This window comes from Corylus avellana, chromosome 11 (genome assembly GCF_965113065.1).
Source record: "Corylus avellana chromosome 11, dhCorAvel1.hap1.2, whole genome shotgun sequence".
Lineage (NCBI taxonomy): Eukaryota > Viridiplantae > Streptophyta > Magnoliopsida > Fagales > Betulaceae > Corylus > Corylus avellana.
The window spans coordinates 1,464,335-1,483,667 of NC_142500.1; the positions used below are offsets into that span (position 1 = coordinate 1,464,335).

The window sequence follows — 19,333 nt, forward strand, 5'->3', positions numbered from 1 at the left end:
GGGTAGTTCCTATGACATTGAGCAGACAAAGATAATATTAAAGATATTTATAATCACCCAATTGTTGTCAACTTGAACAGGCAGAGATCGTATTATATTTTATGGGTAATCAAAATATCTTGTCAAATATCTTAATGAAAAGGATTCTCCTTCCTCTCTCCTATAACATTCCAGAATTTGGAATCTTTACTTGATTTTTTTTTTTTTTTCACAAGGAAAGTGATAGAATACGAGAAAAAATGCAGCAGACAGAAAGTCGTATATGATGTTGTGGTCGAAAGTGATGCTTAAAATGTTGTAAAATGCACTGCTAAATCTTAACAACTCTAGCCATTAGAGAGAGAGAGAGAGAGAGAGAGAGAGAGAGAGCTATCAATATCATGATAGGTGATGCTTGCAATTATAAAGATATTAATTAACCTTCTTTAGGTCAATAGGTAATGGGGATTGTCAACTTTATATGGAAGTTCTTTAATGTAGTTTGATGGAAGTTGAGCATTAACCTAAATCATAGCAAAGGAAGACAAAATAAATAGAAAGAGGTAAATGATTGAACTTATTATTTTCTATTTGCTTAACGAAGCATAGCGAGACTAGCATATGTCTACCCAAAAGTCATTTTAAACTTGGTAAAAAACAATCACAAAAAAATTCATCTAGCTTTTCGACTTGGGACAAAGCCTAAAAAAGACAAATAGAGGAAAAGTTGAATATTTTCAAAAAGGAGAAATTTTTTACTTCTCATGAAATATTTTCAACAATTCACCTATCCCATTACCATATCACTTTGCAGTATGCAAAAAGGATAATAATGTAAGAGGACTAAGTTTTTTTCATGTTTCTCATGAAAACGTGAGAAACACACGTCAATTTTATAGATTGAATTGGAAATTTTTTTTCTCCCAATTTAGAAAAAAAAAAAAAAAAAAAAAAAAACATCAACAACTTTGTCTATAAGAAAAAGGGACAATAATTAATTAAAAAAAAAAAAGTAGAGATTGTCCTATGTGTTGGTACTTATAAAATTAGCTAGTCATAATCACAATATGTGTATCATACACGGCTGCATATTAATCTGAGTTAGGTATATTGCTTAGTCAATGCATTTCGAAGTTAAGTCTTTAGCTCTAGGTTATAGAAGAGATAAAGCCAACTAATTTAACAAATTAGTAGGTGGAACTAATCTTCTATGAAATATGCACTTAAACCATCTTTGAAGACCACAATTCTACATTTCATTTTTCATTAAAAATTGGTTATGATAGGTTTGAGTAAAGTGGATTGATTGACCCAGAAAAAAGTTTAAGCTTAAAGGCGTATTGGATGAAGATGATGTCTTTTTTTATTTTTTTATTTTTTTTTAATATTTTTTTTATCACATAATGTTGTATGCCATTAAGACATGTTTATATAAAGAAAGACATGAAAAAATAAAATAAAAAAAATAAAAAAAATAAAAAAATACACTGTCGATGTTTTGGACGGGATTCCCTAGAATTAGAAATATTTGTTATTATTCTTGTCCGATTGTCCCTGTTATTAGGCAGGTAGGTGTGAGATGGAACTTCTTAGCCGAGCTAGGATCCCCTCCTACAATTTTCTCTGCCCCTCATTTTAAGTAAGGAATTGTAAGGAATCCAAATTGGGAAGTTTTGGTTCTTTTTGGAAGATAAGAAATTAGTGCAAGTTTTAAGATCACAATCAAGTTCAGTACAAAGTTCTATCCTCAACCCCAACACCATGTGAATATGAATAAAAACATGTGGTGGTTGAGGAAAAAAAGGGAGGTGAATGGGCTTCTCATTGATGGCTAGAGCCTAGAGGTAGTAAAGTAGCCGTGTGGTGCACTTCAAAGGTCACTATAGAAGTGAATATTGAATAATATTCTCAATGGGGGAGACTTCTTTTTTGTGATAGGAAATCATGTGTATTGAAATCATGTGTATTCAAGATGCTGAATTTTGAAAAAAAAAAAAAAAAAAAGAAAAAAAAAAGGTGGGTTAGATCTGTTCTATTACTTCGGAAAAACTAATCAAGTTATTACTGGAGCTCTGTAAAACCAATTATTAGGCTTAGTCCCACTTAATAATAAACTAATGTGACACTCAACGCACACAAGCATCTTTATAAATAGTTTATATTTCTCATGTGCTTAAACCATTTTTCATAGCCCCTCACACTCCTTGACATGCAATTGTAATATCTCGAGCAGATCTCGAGCTACCCAAACACCAGCCTAGATAGGTGGGCCCCACAAGGTCCTTCCAGTAATTGCCTGTCTAAATTGCAAACAATATGAGCAAACAATTCCACTGGATCTTAATCCTACCCTTGAAAACCTTATTTTCTCACACTTTCTTCCTTTACAGTTCCTCTTCATCGTCTCACTCTTTCTCTTTCTCGCATTCCTCATATTATATGAAAATATAAAAAAATATTTGGCGATTTTTCATGTGAGTGAGCAAAATGCTAGAAAATATTTTTCAAACAATTTTCAGGATTGCAAAGAATCACGAAAAAAAAAATAGCAACTTTTTTCTGTAAAATATTTTTTTAAGCTAAAACAAACCAGGCCTCAATATTTGACTAAATTTTTGGAATGTCACATTTAACAGAGAAGTAAAATATGTTTCCTTTGAGATTTGTTTCACCTAGGTGCAATTTTCCTGGGACAGATATCTGTAAGTAACAAGACATGAAGACAAACATGAACAGTTAAATAGATGCTGGAATTGAAGAAATATTTCTCACATGCCTGTTTTGTCTGGTTGCTCGAAAATGAAGTGCATTTAAGCAAGAAGGTAGAGGAACAGCCCCACCAACAAGGCAAGAATGGTCCCCTTTCCTCCTCAAAAAGCACCCAACAAAACTACAAATGGAGTAAATGAATGGCAGGAATGAAGAAAACCCTAAATGCTGACCCTATGTTTTTTTATTTTATTTTTTATTTTAGGGTTAATAACTTTTTTGGTACCTCGGTATTAATGTTTTCATTTTTCTTCCATAGGTTTTAAAACTAGACAAATCCGGTACCTCACCTATAGAAAAGGACAAAATCAATATTTCGGTTAGATTTCGTCAGTCCCAATTAACAAAATTTCCACGTGTCACGCCCATAATACGCCACATGTCATAAAAATAATAAAATAAAAAAAAAAACCTAAACCTAAAAAAAATAAAAAATTCGGCCACCCCTAATCAATCATTTCTATTGGAATTGAATCTTAATCCTAATCCCCACATTGACCAATACAATTCGAATTCTATGGGTCGTGACTCGGCAACATCACTCGCTTTTGGGTTCTAATTCCACCCGACCGACGAAGAACTCGTTCGCTTCTACCTCAAGCGTAAGATCGCCGGCAAGCCTTTCCGATTGGATTTGATTCTCAGCTGTTTTATTGGGATTGACGGAAACTAACAGAGGTATTAATTTTGTCTTTTCCCATAGGTGAGGTATTAGATTTGTCTGGTTTTAAAACTCAAGAGAAAAAATAAAAACATTAAAACTAAGGTACCAAAAAAGTTATTAACCCTATTTTTTAATATATTTTTTTTTATTTTTAATTTTATAAATTGACCCTTAGTTTCTTGCTTCTTCCATTTTCCACCATTAATTCACTTTATTATTATTATTATTATTATTATTATTTGATTTTTATATGTTCAATGTTTGTGTACAACTAGCTTTTGCCATAAAAGATCAAGTTCGTATTTTGTTGGTCCTATCCTATCAATTTATGAACTTTGACATTTAACTACATTTAACCCTATTTAACTATTGCTTTTTTTGCAATGTCTTCTTTAAGGTTTTCATTTTTGCAATAATAAAAATATTCTTTATAAGATTTTTAATTTTATAGAGAATATTTTTGTCATCTTAGACCCCGAAAAAGACATTGCAAAAATTAAAGGAGGAAACAAGTGGCCATTTTGTTGCTGTGGACAGTGTACTCGTTAGGGACCTCACAAATGTGTAGACTTTGGAAATCTGTGTTGTGTTGCTATGACATTTATATTTGATATAGACCTAACTGGTTTGTCTTATAACATCATCTGTAATTTCGTCAGCGATACGATTTTTTGATACGCGAGCTGTTAAATTACTGCTTATTATGAGAGATGAACGACGAAAACTCAAGACTATGCTCAAATACTATGTTAAATTGTTGCTTATTGTAAAGGTTTAAGATGATAAAAATAATTGATTTAATTATTTAATTAATATTTTAACATAAGTAAAAGAAGAAAACAAGTTAACCAGACTATTTTTGGACGAACAATATATTTTTTTTATTCATTTAAATAAAGTGTCTAACTCCACAAGATTATATATAATTTGAGAGCAGAATTTGATTCCTTAAGGGGAACATAATTGTTTTTCCTTTCCTTTTTGTACTAAAATGCTATAATTAATAAAGTGTTAGTCAAGCTCTAGCAAAAAAAAAAAAAGGACCTTATCAATTAAGCCTTAAAAGAGGGGAGAAATCGATTCCTTTCAACATAATTAAATGGATATAAAGAACAAATTTTCCAGTTTGAAAGAATTTCTTTCAACTAATCTAAAAACCGTCTAGTTCAATCGGCTGCTAGGACCAAGTTTTATGAAGCGGAGATCACTAGTTCGAATCCCCCTCTCCCCTCTTGTGCAGACATGTCAAAAAAAAAAAAAAAAAACCTAACCTAAAAACCGACATATATTCAAAATACACTCGAACATTCAAACCGATTAAAAAAATGAAACCAAAAACAGAAACACAAGAAAAAAAAAAAAAAAATCACTTCAATTATGATGTAGTGTTGATGCAGTTTTTCGTACGGTCTGACCGGTGATGGACTACCTACAAAATAGTAAGAGCGTCAAAGGATCTGCCGCTCTACGAACCGGCAAATCCTTTGACGCTCTTAATATTTTGCAGATAACCCATCATCGGACACGCCATTTCAAAAATTAAATCAACACTAGAGATGATAAAAAGTAAAAAAAATAAAAAAGATTGTTTTGATTTTAATGTCCCAAAGAACAAAGTTTTCTCCTGCACACAATTCATGTGAAGAGTAAATATATGATCCAAATTCCAAACAAGTAGACACCTCAGGCGATAGTTACAGACGTACAATGTTTGTTGAAACGTCACTGTATTTTAAAAGTGATCATAAATATGACAAATCGTATTCCTTCATGCAGACAAAATACAAAAACAAACACTGTGTCTGTGGGAGATGTAAGAAACCTACGGATCTCAAAAACTCTAGAAAATACCGACATATTTCTTTTACGTCGTATACTATATAATTTAAGATAGTATCGTTTTTAAGAGATAGTTCAATTTGTTGGGACTACGCTTAATAAAGCGGAGGTTACTAGTTTGAATCCCTCCCCCCTCTTGTGCAGACATATCAAAAAAATATATATATTATACAAAACTTCTTCCCAAGCACCCGTTGTAACACCTCATCCTATTGATATACAATATTATTCGCTTTTAGCTCTCTCGAACTAGATTTTTCAAGAGGTCACCAATCTTGGTACTACTCTTGCATACACTCGCTTCACTGTGGAGTTTTGATTAGAATCATGATCATCACGGCTTTAAAACGCGTTATTATCAAGAAGGGTGTAAATATACATATAAGCTAGCACATCTCCATATCCAGACGATGTGGGACGCCACATACGCAATGAAGCTGTAGACAGTCAAGTGAAATCTAATCCACAAAATAATTTGATTTGTGAACAACATCATTGTAGTAAGAGGCGTGATACAATCACAATTTAAACCTAACTTTGGTCTAACTTTTAGACTAAATTTCTTTCTCTCTAGTTTAAGGCTCTTTCTCTTCCATAGACAATTTTTTTTAAAAAAAAACTTAAGAGAAAAGTTAGGCTAGAATTATGTTTAAATTGTACCTTTATCATTTTTTATTTTAGTAAAGGTCGTAATCTCAAAGGAATCGTAACCACATAATAGGACCAGACCAAAACGCCAAAAAAGTATATATATATATATATATTAAATGATTAATTAGGAGAAGAATATCTCTGTTCTCCCTGCAGAACCGTCTCAGAGTCTCAGTGGCTTTTCAATAGAATAGAAGATAAAATAAAGGGACTGAAACGCCATTAATTTGTAGAGAAGAAAGCGCTAGATAGTGAGACGTGTTTGCTTCACAGAGAATGGACGACAAAGCTTTATTTTTTTGTTATCTTGTTGGAAAAGCATGGAGTGAGAAGGCTAAAATGTGTCAGCTTTCTGGTCACACATACTTGAGATTGCCTTCTTTATCTTATTTTGGTTTCCTCTGCTGCAACTTGATATATATCCACAGGAGTTCAAGATTCTGTCCAAAGAAGAAGGAAAAAAAGAACTTGAAATTTGTGAAATGTTTTCAAATTACTATATATATATATATATATATGATTGAAACTTTTACAGTATTCAAACTTTGAAACACAATATTGAAAATGTTGTCAAAAGTGTTTGGATTTGCAGGTTTTTTTTTTAAAAAAAAAAAAAAAAAAAACTGTGATTTAAAAACTATTGATTTCAAAACTTGAGATTTTTTAATAGTATAGTTAAGTGTTTGGTAAACTTATCTTTATACCTTTAGAATTGCAGATTAGGTTTTAAAATCGTGTGTTTTTAAATATGCATACGATTTGAAAACACATTTTTTCAAACTGTAATTTTTGAAAACTGTACTTCCAGATGATACATTTTTCACGATTTTGTTTAAAATCGCACTTTTAGCATGTGAAATCCCAGAGCCAAACGTAATCTTAGTTTGATTTCTAAATCCTAGTCCTCTACATAAATAATTGAGGCTAAATTTGCTTTGGAAAAAGAAGACATGAGCAAAAGAAGTGCCAAATATCTTGAAAGGGAGGCACAAGGTGTATAAAATGCTAGTTGAAGCTAAAATCTAGATTTTTTTGAATGAACGCTTAGACACAAATGAAGAAATGGGTTCGTTTGATAACGCTCTTTGGGTTTGCTTAGTAAAAGTATTACCAAACAACTTTAAACACAAAACACTCAAAATTATTTTTCATTTTTTTGTCTTTGTCGTATCGTAACACTTTTTCAATAAAAAAAAAAAAAAAAACAACAAATATCACAATGTAAAACTATTTATCAAACCAACTGGATTGAAATTACAGACAAACATTCCCCCCCAAATACAGATTCCAACTTCTAATTTCCCTTGTATATTCTAATGCACTGGAATTTTATATTCAATTATTGCCAAGAGTGGGGAAGCTAAAGAACCTTTATTTCTCAAGTTACTTTGGTTCTTTCCTGGATCTGTCGCTGTTAAGACAACTTAGCACTACAAGGAAGTGAGAGTTTGTGACAAATATAACAAATTACTTATTGAGCTGCAGTTTAACATAGACTTAGCAAGAAGACACAAAAGTGGTTCAAAAGAAGAGATATTAGTGATAAGAGAATTATCTGAAAGTCAAGTTAAATCATCACTTATTTCATCATTTACCTCAAAAGTTTAAGGGAGACCTACGTTAAATATTTAACTGAAATGAAGTAAATGATGGAAACAAGTTTTGAACTCAGAACTTTTGTTCTAATATCACGTTAAATCACCATTTAATACGGAAAACTCTCACAAATCATAATCTTTCGAGATAAATAGTAATTTAATGGCATCACCTGTAAACCTAGCATGTAAATATGTTCTGCATCTGATGAGAACAATATATATAAGAGATGCTAATCTGTCTGAGCCTGCAACTAAATAAGAGAAAACTACTTAAGGCAGCTATATTGCTATCACACATGTTGCAGTCACCCGTTGAGAACAACAGGCATATCCAGTAAAGATTGTTGACTAGTTTTCATGGTGGTATCATTATAGATCTATTTATTCTGAAAGAGGAAAAAAAAGGGACAATTTCCCATTAAGATGTACAAACTATACTAATAATTAATACCGTGAATAATACATGTACTTGATCCTCTTCTCTTCTGCTCGGGGTGACATAATTTCCATGGATTATCCATGAATGTGTTCAGGTAACACTAACAGGGCCGAAAATAAGGGGTGCTGGGGAAGGCTTATTTTGTTCCAAAGGCTTTGGAGCTGCGAGTGTGAGCTCCAGATTAGGTGCTGCAATGGAGGAACTGGGTTTGGCTGCATAATTTGAAGCTTTCAGCTGGGAATCAAGCAACCCATATAGCCAAACAGGTACTTTCTGGTTGTTAGAAGAAGCTAATTGAGGATTGTCAGTTTCCTGGTTATCTGGTTTGATATGCTCAGAGGAAGAAGTAAGGCCTAGCAGAGACAGAGTGGTATCATGGTGAATTTTACGTTGAGAGTTGTGTTGAGCAGGAACCAGATCACTTGGCTTTGAATTATAGTTGTTGCTGCTCCCAATCTGTCATGTTCAATACAAGAAAAATATAAAAAATCAATTGAAAATCAAATTCTCCAGAGGGATATATAGTTTCTGGTTTTCATGGTTGTGCAGAAGTGATCCAAGGAAGATCTTTATATATTACCATGTCAAAGAGGCTTGAACGTCTCTTCTTCTTGTTGAGGCTTGCTTGTCGAAGAAAATACTTCTGAGCATGGCTAGCAACTTGTGTTGGTGTTCTTGTTGTTACATAGTGCCTGGAGATGCCCCTCCAATCACCCTTCCCGAGCTTGTCAAGCCCGAGCAGAAATGTTCTGTGCTCCTCTTCTGTCCATGGAACTCCTAAACGAAAAGAAGACGGAAATATTAGAGATTGGTGAAGAAGAAAAAAAGTGTCACTTTTGTAGTGAAGTAGTTTGATGTGAATTGTTGGGAAAATTTGGAAAAATACAAGATATGAGAAACTTGATTACCTTTTTTCCTCTCTTGGGGTCGACCAATGAGACCATCAGAGAGATAACCAAATGTTGTTCTGTCAGAATTCTCATCAAGGGAAATTCTAGAAGAGGACAATGATGAAGATGGGGATGATGATGAGGAGGATGATGGGTATAAGCAATCCATGCTAAAACTTTTCTTCATGGCAACTACAGAAAATGAAGAAAGGTCAAGCTGCACTCCAAAGAGCTTAAGACCACCAGAAAATGTTCCCCTGTAAGTTGTGCAGGTCCTTGAATTATGGCCTACGTTTCCACAATGAGAGCACTTTCTGCCCATGTTCACCGGGACAACCTCAACTTCTCAGAGAGGGAGAGAGAGAGAGAGAGAGAGAGAGAGAGAGCACAAAAATAACTAATATGTTTGGTAGTATATAACATGATGGGGTAAGGGTGGGGCTTAAGAAAATGGATGCACACCAAGAGAAGATGATTGGATAGACATAGTTTATTGTTGGATATTTTTTCAACTTGTGTTGTAAACAAAAGAAATGATAATAATAATAAAGTAGACCCTGCCTCCTCTCTCTCATCTCTTTTTTTCTCTCTAGAAAGCTTATCTTACACGGGGTAGTTTTGCCTTCTGGAGATATACAGGGTACATTTTGTCCTCTGGAGTTTTCTAGCATGCTACATTCTGTAGATGGGGACGCTTCCAATTTACTTTTCATCCGTGCATTGCACCTATTTGACATTGAATTAGATAGCTACTTTTCTGTATTTTCAGTTTTTGATTGATTTTTATTGATATTTTCATATTATATTGGTATTTACAAAGGAATAGGAGAGAGATATTAGTCCTCCAATCCTTGGGAGTTAGGTAGATGACTTGTAAACAGAGAAGAAATATCACAGAAGTGAGAACTTAGGAAAGTGATGTTCATCACCCAAGACACCTTTCATGGGAAATTCACTGCAGCTCTCTCTCTCTCTATATATATATATACCCATGTTAATTATATAAAATATAGGACAAAAGAATGTGAAGAAATTAGCTTTGAATTTTCAATCTCATACTTTGTCCTACCAAAGACCTTGGGATCGAAGTCAATAGAAATCTTCAAATGTAATGCAAAAGTCCAAAGAAAATCTTCAGAAGAGCTTGGTCATCTCAATTCCTATCAACAAAGTAAAGACTCAAAAAAAACGCAGATTGATGATCACCATTTGATCAAAAATATAGTTGAATTCTTTAGAAAACTTGTCCACATTCATACTATTGGACTTAGATCCCGTGCAATAGGACAATCCCATGTGAGAGCTTGCCTTAATGGGTGGGAGTCCATACAAATTCTCATATGAACTGTCCTATTGCATTATTGTACGGGATCCCATCGTAACACTATTTGGATTGTTGGACATCTCACATCATCATCTCTTATACTATATATATATATATAGTCCAAGGAAAATACTAATTTATATTGTATTAAACTATTGTCATTATTTAAATATATTATGGTACTTGGCAAAAATATCATTGTCACAAATAGTATCTAGAGCTGAATAGAGAGAGGAGAACATTATATTCCCTTTCTAATGTAGGTAAATATTATCCATAAAATAATCAGAACAAGTTGGGGAGTGAGATATAATATATTTGGTAGATACCTCACCCAACTAGCTTTTGTCTTATTTAAATGTAATGTTATTATCATATTGGTCAACCTTTTGAGGATGGGTCATGGGTCTCATATCATTGCATCTGGAAGCCAATTTTAGGAATATTTTAGCCTTTTCTCTGTGCCTGAACCAGCAACCACGCTCATCTGGTCAATTACTTCAGGCTCATTTGGGGTTAAAAACTCAAAGGAATCTTCGCTCAATATAGAAAGAAGAAAAGATAATGATCTTAAACATAGTTTCTTAACCTAATAATGACTTGCTTATTCTTAATAAGAACTATATATAGTACAAGATGGGGATCCACACCTATTTGTGAGAGAGGCCACGTGGAAATCAGCTGTTCAAATAAATTTTGGGATGTCCGACTGCTTGTTTAGACAGGTAGATCCCATATGAGCTCTTCAGAAGTAAACGGTTTTAGTCTTGAAGTTGCACATTTTACGTTACCAAAAACAAATAATTTTGAAATCTACGCTACCAATTCCACGCAAGAAGGACATGAAATTTCTAGACCGAATGGCTTACAGGTCTGCTGGGATGAACCGGCGGGGGATACATATGGCTTAGAGCATTCAACTGACTAAGGCATTAGAAGTATTTCCACCGACTTACCCCGGTGCCTCTTAGCCATTCGTTCCAATGATTCCAGGTCTTCTTTAACGTAGAATTGACCATGCAGATTTCAGCATTATCATATCATATGTAAAGTTGAATAACTGTGGAACCATGAAGGGAGTTGAATATACGAATAACCCGATTCATTAAACTTGGTGAACTTTCTAAGAAGTTTTGTGTGTCATGGTCTTTGGTTATGTTTGGTGAACCTCTTCTGGTCTTACGAGTATCCAGAAAAATGGTATTTTGTCTTTTTTACCAAAGTCGTTGAAATTGGTTCTATATCCATTATCCAAAGGCCTTAAGGTAACATTTTTCATTGAGAGCAATAAGAGGCTAAATCTAATATAGAGCCATGGCCCCTGACCCCCTGGTTACATTCCTAGTTTCCAGGTCAGTTTTTGGACTAAGGGGAAAAGAGGGGGGATTGGAGTTAGAAGAAGAAATAAGATTTCTTATGCAACTTGAATGAGACTTGATGCAGGCCAGTTTTCGAGCAGGTCCATCGTAATAAAAAGGTCATATCTTGAAATTTCACATGAAGAAAATCTTGGTAGCGTTGAAAAGCCTATTCAAAGGACTACAAAGTAATATTTTATGAAGATTTTTCAATTTCAATGTTTACCGTGTCAAAACGGGGCGCCAAGAGAAATACAAAAAAGTTCCGAAGAGACTCGGTCAAAGTGCCATTCGATACCTAAGAGGCTCGGTCGATGGCCGTTCAATCGAGTGCTATAATTTGAAACAACCCTAGACGTTCAGTCAGTAGCAGACCGCAGGAATTCATCGCAAGGTTCCGTTCGAACGCTACTCGACAAAATTTCGTTTTAATTTGCTTTCCAAGTAGGGTTTGTACTTGTTTTTCTATATAAACTTTCCTAGAACGGCTTAGGCCGTAGCCAACAACTTATTTTCTTCAGTTTTCAATAAGAAACACTCTAAGAGTGATTTTCTATCTTTTTTTTTCTTGTTCTCTCAATTCCTTGATTTGATTCTTGGTTTCAAAAAGAGTTGTGAGTTTTGTGATTATTAATTCTGCGATCCACCACACTCAAGACTTATTTCTACTGAGCTGCATGATGTGGTGCTAATTTTTTGCCGTTGCTTCCACACAAGCCTAAAAGTTAAAAACTTTAAGAGAAGCAAATGGGCAGAAGTGTAGCATTAATTTGCTGAAGTAAAAAGCACTGCACCCTAAACAAGTGTTAGATCAGCTTTCACAATTTCAAAATAAAGTACAACAGCACTGTATACTGGGCATGCTTTTGTTAGGTGCAAATACATAGGATGATCTCACCATTTCAAGTTTATACTGCTCATTGCTAGCCCCTCCCTAATGCAATCCAGATTACACGTGGATTCACTGAGGAGTTTGGGATTAATTCTAAGCAAGGAAAAAGTGTTGCAAGTCAAATATTATCAAAATGGTACAAGTTAGGTGCACCAGCAAATTGATAATCATGAACTCGAGTAGACCAGTCGGAATAAAATCGTCATATCTTTTGATTTCGATATCAAATTAAGGTAAAATGAGTTCCAATTCCAATGTTTACTTTGGTTAAAACGAGTTGTCAATAGAAATTTCGTGTGATGTTGAATTGCAGGACAAAAGCTTCACTCGACACTTGCTTGAGCGAGTTTGCGTCTATTTTAATAAATGCGAGTTTGCTTTTCTCTAGAGGAAAAAAAAAAAAAAAGTGAATTTTATGTTTGCAGATTTAACGCCCCAATACGTCACGCTGTATCACTTTTTATTTTATTTTATTTTTATCTATTATCTTTCTAAAAACTTCTCAGTTATAAAATATTAGCAACCACTGAGTTCTAGTCTTTTGGCTAACACCAAAAGGGAGCAAATCAACTCCACATTCGAACAGAGGATCTCAAACACTGCAGATTGATTATATATATATACACACAAAATTAAGTTTAGTTAATTAGCATCAGTGTGCCACTAATGTGAGAAAAGAAAGATTACATCAGAGATCATAATCCAGTATTAGAACTAGAATTGTTGAGGAATGTCCAATGTACAAGCACTCTTGCCATCTTTCATTATAATATAATTATATTATAAAATCATATCATTCTCAATAATGTTGCAGCAGCGACTTCGCAACAGTTTCTTTTGTTAATGGCCAAAACTACAGTCTTTCATCTTTTACCCGGCTTCTAATTCTACAATCATCTCCCTCCTTCAGTCCAATCGCCATAAACAATTGCTGACGCAATTAATTAGTCTCGTATTGGGAAGATGATTAATTCGTTCATAGGTTTGTAGTTTTTCATTGATTCCGTGCTACGTGACATTGAGTTTTATAAGTGATTTTATGAGGTTTCAATTGAAACTTAACCAATCATTTTGGAGTGATAGTGTAAATGTTACTAGCGTTTTTCACCGATCGTTACACAACTAGTCATTGTGATAAGGGAAAATGAAAGATCAGTTCTTAAATTTTGATGGGTCTCGTAAGTTTAAAAAATGGCCAAATTATTAACGGAGTTTCTACCGTATCTGCCAAGTTGTCATGTAATCACTCAATGTGAAATTTCAGTTGTGTCATAAATTAATAATAATTTTTTATTTTATGTGTGCCTGCACCCCCACCACACAGGAGTTTTCTTTTTCTTTTTTTTTTTGGGCAGAAATTTAGGGACTAGTTTTTAAATGTATCAAAAGTTCAAATCCCAGAGACAAAATTTGTTAATTTTCCCTTATGATAATATATTGCAACAGGTCCTTTTTTTTTTTTTGAACGTAGGAGAACTTTACTCAGATTAATTGCACGTCGCAAACGCATACTGTACAACAATCCTCACCGTTAATCAAACTCCTACGAGTAACTGACCCCACCCTCAAATTCATCTTTGAATGTAGTGCCCTCTTCATGATAATATATTAATTGGCACAAGAAAATAGTTGGTGAAGTCATATTGATGCTTTGAATTTGTTAATTTACTACATCATGCCTTAATATTATACTTTATGCCACAGAGAAGTCACCTTTTTTTTCTTTTTTTTTTAAATTTTTTTTTTTGAAAGGAACAAAGAAGAAGTGACTTTCTAACTCTACATTATAAAGGTGTCATTCTAAGTCATCAGTTCTTTGGGTCAAAGTAAAATATAATATTCAGGAAATTAGAATTCTTATGAAGATGAGGAAACTTGCTCCATTAAACAATTTTGGACTCTGTTAAAAGTCAGAGCTATTTTTTGTGCAATTTTTTTTTTTTTTTCTTCTTTCTATTATATCTTTTATCAGTTTAATTCCCAAGTTTAGAGAAAAATTATGTCCCTTCTGAGATGCCATTCATTTCAGATTGAAATTGTCATAAAACTGATAGAAGCATGTTACATTGAACAAGTATGTTGGTGATTACTTCTTTGTTATTTCCAGGATTTTATTTGAGGCTTATTGGGAATTTAAAATGAAGAAGAAAGGCTTTATTAGCAGTATATGCAACAGAATATACTAATTATCCCCAATGGCAGATACAAAGATGGATTTTGTTGAAGATACAATTTAAGTCCCAACGCAGCTATTTTCCAGTCAAAGGCATTGAAGACTAACAATTAGCAGTTTCTTGGCAATGAATAGAGTCCAAAGTTTTTCATAAGTGAGAAAAAGCGTGTAAAATTTAATCTAGACCGTTTAAAAAACTACTGTAATTTGTTTTTTTTACAGCACCTAAGTCATTCGACCTTAGCTGATTTTGCTTTCATAAAAGAAGAGAATCTCTCATAGCTTGTCAAATAAATCACTATGTAGAAAATTGATACATCTAAGATTGAAAAAGTAAAAACACCATTATTGCAATATGCAGAACAATCAAAATGTCAAGAATCAGGAAAAATAGATGTACTTCCACAACCTGCTGGTGCTTTTAAGGCATAATTCATATAGGTACATCACTTCTGTTATAATCTGTTTCTACCAAACAGTTTTGCAGCTGCAACTTTCCTTCTCATTACAGCCTTGACTTGTACAAGAATTCTTCTAAAAGATACAGTGAACTGCGACAGATTTAACCTTCAAACAAAGTCAACCTAAAGCTACACGAGTATTGAGTTGTCACAATACAGAATAGTCGACAGCAGCTTTTACAAACAAAAGCTGTTAGGCAGAAGCTAGTAAGAGAAAAGGTCCAAACCACAGTTTTCACTGCAATCATGCAAAAGGAAAAAAAAAAATTACACCCTTCATGACTTGAACAGAATTGGGAAAGACTTGCTCTTGATGGAAGAAGAAACCACACTCAACAAAGCATGCTTTCAAGAGCCACTCCAATGTCTGAACTTGCAAATTCCACGGCGGTTTTCTGCAAACGAGTTACGAATAGACTGCATCATGGAACAGACAGCTGGAATGTGAGCCAATTCTTCATTCTGCTCCTGCAAAATGATTTAGCTTCATTTTAAGTGTAAGCCTTATGCGAGAGACAGAGAGGGAAGAGAAAGAGGTAATACCACTTCGGCAAGACGCTCCTCCAAACCATTTGAATTCACATCAACAGGCATGAATATCTTTCTATAAGCCATTCTCAGGCTATTTATCTAAATCCTTGCCCAAAGGAATAAATCAGCTCTCTCAAACAATGTTAATTTATAACTTTAAACCATGAAAGTCAAATTCTACTTCATCCAAACCTCTGCAACTGTGAATCCACGACGCCGAAGACCCTCTACATTCAAGCCACGAAGCTCAGCTCTTTCTCCAGCTACCAACATGTACTTCGGGACATCTTGTGAAATCTTTAGGCATATAAGATAGAGAAATTAGATTTTCAAGGATAATACTCTTTTTTTTTTTTTTTTGATATCGGGGAACCTCTACAAGCAGGGCCCTTTGAACCCACCATTGCAGAGTAAACCTCGGTCTTGTGCACTGCACCCTCGAAAGTTTTCCTACATGGAACTGGGTAAATCACTAGCTTTTCACCCGGGGGTATGGCCCTAAGGGATTGTTTGCACCCAATAGGTGTTGAACCTTGGACCTTGAAGGGAGCAAACCTCCAAGACCAAGGCCTTCACCACTTGGGCCAACCCCTTGGGACTTGGGCCAACCCCTTGGCAAAAGTAATGATTCAGTAAAATCTTGAGGGCTATGTAACATGGACACTGCCACTTCAGCTTTTTTGCAGTGTTCTACACATCAATATGCATGTGCTAGACACCCTTTCTGGAACTGACAACTGTGTCACAGTTTAGTCAGCCTTGAAGTCATTGTGCCAAATAACTCAAGTCCATGTTGGGTACCAACACCCATGTCAGTTTCCTTGTTACATAAAGTGACAACTCAAAGCTTATTATGAAGAGATGATCATACCACAGAACCCCCGCCAATAAAAGAGAAAGAACCAACACAGCAAAATTGATGAACAACGATGGCACCTGCAGTGTGAGCATAGTCCTACATTTGGAGCATATTGATTAAATTCTAATTATATAAAATATTTGAGAAATAACATTATACAAAGATGTTAAACCATGCAAAATAAACAAAGGACTTACTTCCACCACAACATGGCCTGCTAGAAGAGTATTATTTGCAAAAATATTATTGTTACCAATCTTGCAATCATGGGCAATATGACAAGATCCCATGATAAGATTGTTATCGCCAATAACCTGAAAGTATATGCTAGTTAAAATATGAAGTAATCTAAATTTAACGCAAAAGTTTCAAATCTTGAAAAAGAAAAAGAAATCAGCCTCAGTCACTCCCTCATACCGTCCGATCATTTGACTTTGAAGATCGGTGGATTGAGGCATGTTCTCTTATGTCATTGTTGTCCCCAACATCAAGGAAACATTCATCACCTGGCTAAACAACAGACATATAAATAAGAATGGTAATCCTGTACACAAAACAGCCACACATGTATTTAAGTTGCGACTGTTATTATCCTTTTATTTTTGCTCAGGTGACTGTTATTATCCAATACATGAAACAAAGCTTAAAGATGATATTTCTCATTTAATCATCTTTGGCCATTTTCATTCATTCATTTTTTTTTTCTTTTTCCTGAAAACCAAACAGAGTGCATGAGAAAGTTATATTAGGGGGAAAAAAAATGAAATAACAGAATAGCATAACAAGATATGCAATATATTATCATAAAATAAAAAGTAGGAGGATCCTTGGTTTTCAAAACCAGTTTTAATGTAACCTGTTCAAAACAGTTTTTTTTTTTTAAAAAAAAAAAAAAATTCCCAAGAGAATGATAGTATGAATAAGACTAAGGGTCTATTAGAGTTTGCGATTTAAAAATGAACGATTTAAAAATGCAATTTCTACAATTAAATATTTGGCAAAATCCCAGTTTAAACTTTAAAATAATAGTTTAGCCTTTAAAATAGTGTGCTTTTAAAAAGCACCCGTTGTGATTTGAAAACACAAATTTTTCTACGTTTTCAAAACGAAGATTTTTAAAAACGCTTTTTTGTGATTTTATTTATAATCGCACTTTTTGTATGCGAAATAGCAATGCTAAACACACCCTAAAGCCACATTCAAGGAGAGCAGTGAATCAAGTTGAGAATACAAATTTCCATAACAGCAAACATCTGGTTACCATCACAAGTTGAAACAGATAAGTTAGCATCAATGCCACAAGAAACCAACCTTGTACTTCAAGTCTTGGCACTTAACGCCAACCACAGCATGATGCCCTATAATATTATTGCATCCAATGACTGTTCGTCCAGGAAGATCATCACCAACCACAGCACCACTGCCTGACAAATTTAAGCATGTAATATAATTACAACAAGGAAGAACAAGACGAAGTACGCATCACCACAAAATAAACACAAAACGCAAAATCATCATCTAAACTCACGTCATCAAGACGCATCGCTCCCCCAAATCCGTATTTCCAAATACATGGCTCCCAGGATACAATTGACAACCATTCCCAAGCCGTGCAGAGGATCCAATGGTGCAGAAAGGACCAACCGAAACACCCTGCACCATAAAAAATCACTTTTTACGTACCCTATACGAATCATTAAGCACATAAACAGCCAACCAATCCAATTGATAGAATTTCATAGCTTTGAACATGGACTTAACCCTCCATATATATTAACACTAATGCAAGCTAAGCAACTAAGCAGCAGATTGAGCTCCACGCAAACTTATATTTCGATTACTATTACTATTACTATTACTACACATAGTCTGACAATCAAAGCTCTATACAGCCAACAGAGTATCAAACACACAAAATTGCATTTGAAAAATTAAATTAAGACTAAAAAAATTAAAGGGCATTTTTGTTAAAATATTAATTGTAAAAAATTTATTCTTTTATGTGAATATCCACACGCGAGGAAGAATATTAAAATATTAATTATAAATAATTAAATTCACCTTCTCTTATCCGCTTAAAATTTTGAAATAAATGATATTTAACAATTGTTTTAGTAGAACATTCGAATTAGAACTGCATTTTCTACTTGGTTTCCTAATTCCAAGGATGAAATCTCAAAATCCGACACATGTTAGCATAAAAAAAATAAACAAAGAAGGAACAAAAATTGGAGTGGAATAAGAATTTAAAGGTGAAACAGTAAAGAGTACCCGTCCGATCACAGCATTGGGATGCACGATTGCCGAAGGGTGAATGAAGCTCTCTAACGCTTCCGCTTTCTTCTCCTCCGCCTCCGCCCCATCTTCGCACAAAACCAAAAATACAACATTTATGTTAGTCTCTGCGTTCGCATGTTGTATAGCAGAGAAACAAGCATTCAAAGCAATGCGAGAGAGAGAATACAGGTGGAGAAGCGGCGCAGAGAGAGTGAGGAGAGGGTGAGAGACGAGGGAATAGGCTTGCGAAGTTTCAGGAGCGAAGCCATGGGTGTACCTCCCACTGCGACTTTACTTCGAAGCTGCCCTCCTATATGCGTGGGCCGATCTGGTACGGTTTACTGGGTCAATCTGGAGCGTTCGATTGTTGGACTGAGTGCTTGATGTACGGCTAACAGGAGGGCCGCCCGATCACCATTTTTTTTTAATTTAATAACTATATTATTTTAATATTTATCATATCGTTTTACTCTATTTTAAAAGACAGATAGACATCAAAGTAACAATTTTTTAATTTATTTAATTAAATAATAATTACTAAAATTTGAGGAAATTTTAATATCTTAAGAATTCTAAACAACCTTAATATTCTTGTGGTCCATTAATTATCTGAATGGACTGATACATCT

The 19,333-nt window shown here is 34.3% G+C and overlaps 2 protein-coding genes across 2 annotated transcripts; both read right to left on the bottom strand.

Moving 5' to 3' along the window:
• Nucleotides 1–7,703: 7,703 nt before the first annotated feature.
• LOC132165639 (transcription factor KUA1) lies at nt 7,704–9,350 on the bottom strand. Its single transcript, XM_059576283.2, has 3 exons — nt 8,848–9,350; nt 8,520–8,716; nt 7,704–8,395 (listed from the first exon to the last, which is right to left on the bottom strand). Exons 1-3 carry the CDS (start codon nt 9,149–9,151, stop codon nt 8,030–8,032), a joined length of 867 nt encoding a protein of 288 aa, XP_059432266.1. The 5' UTR covers nt 9,152–9,350; the 3' UTR covers nt 7,704–8,029.
• Nucleotides 9,351–14,950: 5,600 nt separating this feature from the next.
• LPXA (bacterial transferase hexapeptide repeat-containing protein) lies at nt 14,951–18,978 on the bottom strand. The gene is made up of 10 exons (XM_059576282.2): nt 18,892–18,978; nt 18,699–18,790; nt 17,956–18,080; nt 17,739–17,847; nt 16,845–16,937; nt 16,625–16,741; nt 16,440–16,523; nt 15,761–15,865; nt 15,581–15,667; nt 14,951–15,505 (listed from the first exon to the last, which is right to left on the bottom strand). The coding sequence occupies exons 1-10, from the start codon at nt 18,971–18,973 to the stop codon at nt 15,386–15,388; spliced, it is 1,014 nt and encodes a 337-aa protein (XP_059432265.2). The 5' UTR covers nt 18,974–18,978; the 3' UTR covers nt 14,951–15,385.
• Nucleotides 18,979–19,333: the final 355 nt, after the last annotated feature.

Bases quoted from the DNA above. Each gene is read 5' to 3' on its own strand.
- LOC132165639 (XM_059576283.2), bottom strand. From the start codon at position 9,151: ATGGGCAGAAAGTGCTCTCATTGTGGAAACGTAGGCCATAATTCAAGG. The intron at 8,717-8,847 runs GTAATCAAGTTT...CTTTTCGTTTAG, and splicing joins ACCCCAAGAGAGGAAAAAAG to GAGTTCCATGGACAGAAGAG. The intron at 8,396-8,519 runs GTAATATATAAA...TGAACATGACAG, and splicing joins GTTCAAGCCTCTTTGACATG to ATTGGGAGCAGCAACAACTA.
- LPXA (XM_059576282.2), bottom strand. From the start codon at position 18,973: ATGGCTTCGCTCCTGAAACTTCGCAAGCCTATTCCCTCGTCTCTCACC. The intron at 17,848-17,955 runs GTGAGTTTAGAT...TTTGTCAGGCAG, and splicing joins GAGCGATGCGTCTTGATGAC to TGGTGCTGTGGTTGGTGATG. The intron at 16,742-16,844 runs GTATGAGGGAGT...ATATACTTTCAG, and splicing joins CAAAGTCAAATGATCGGACG to GTTATTGGCGATAACAATCT.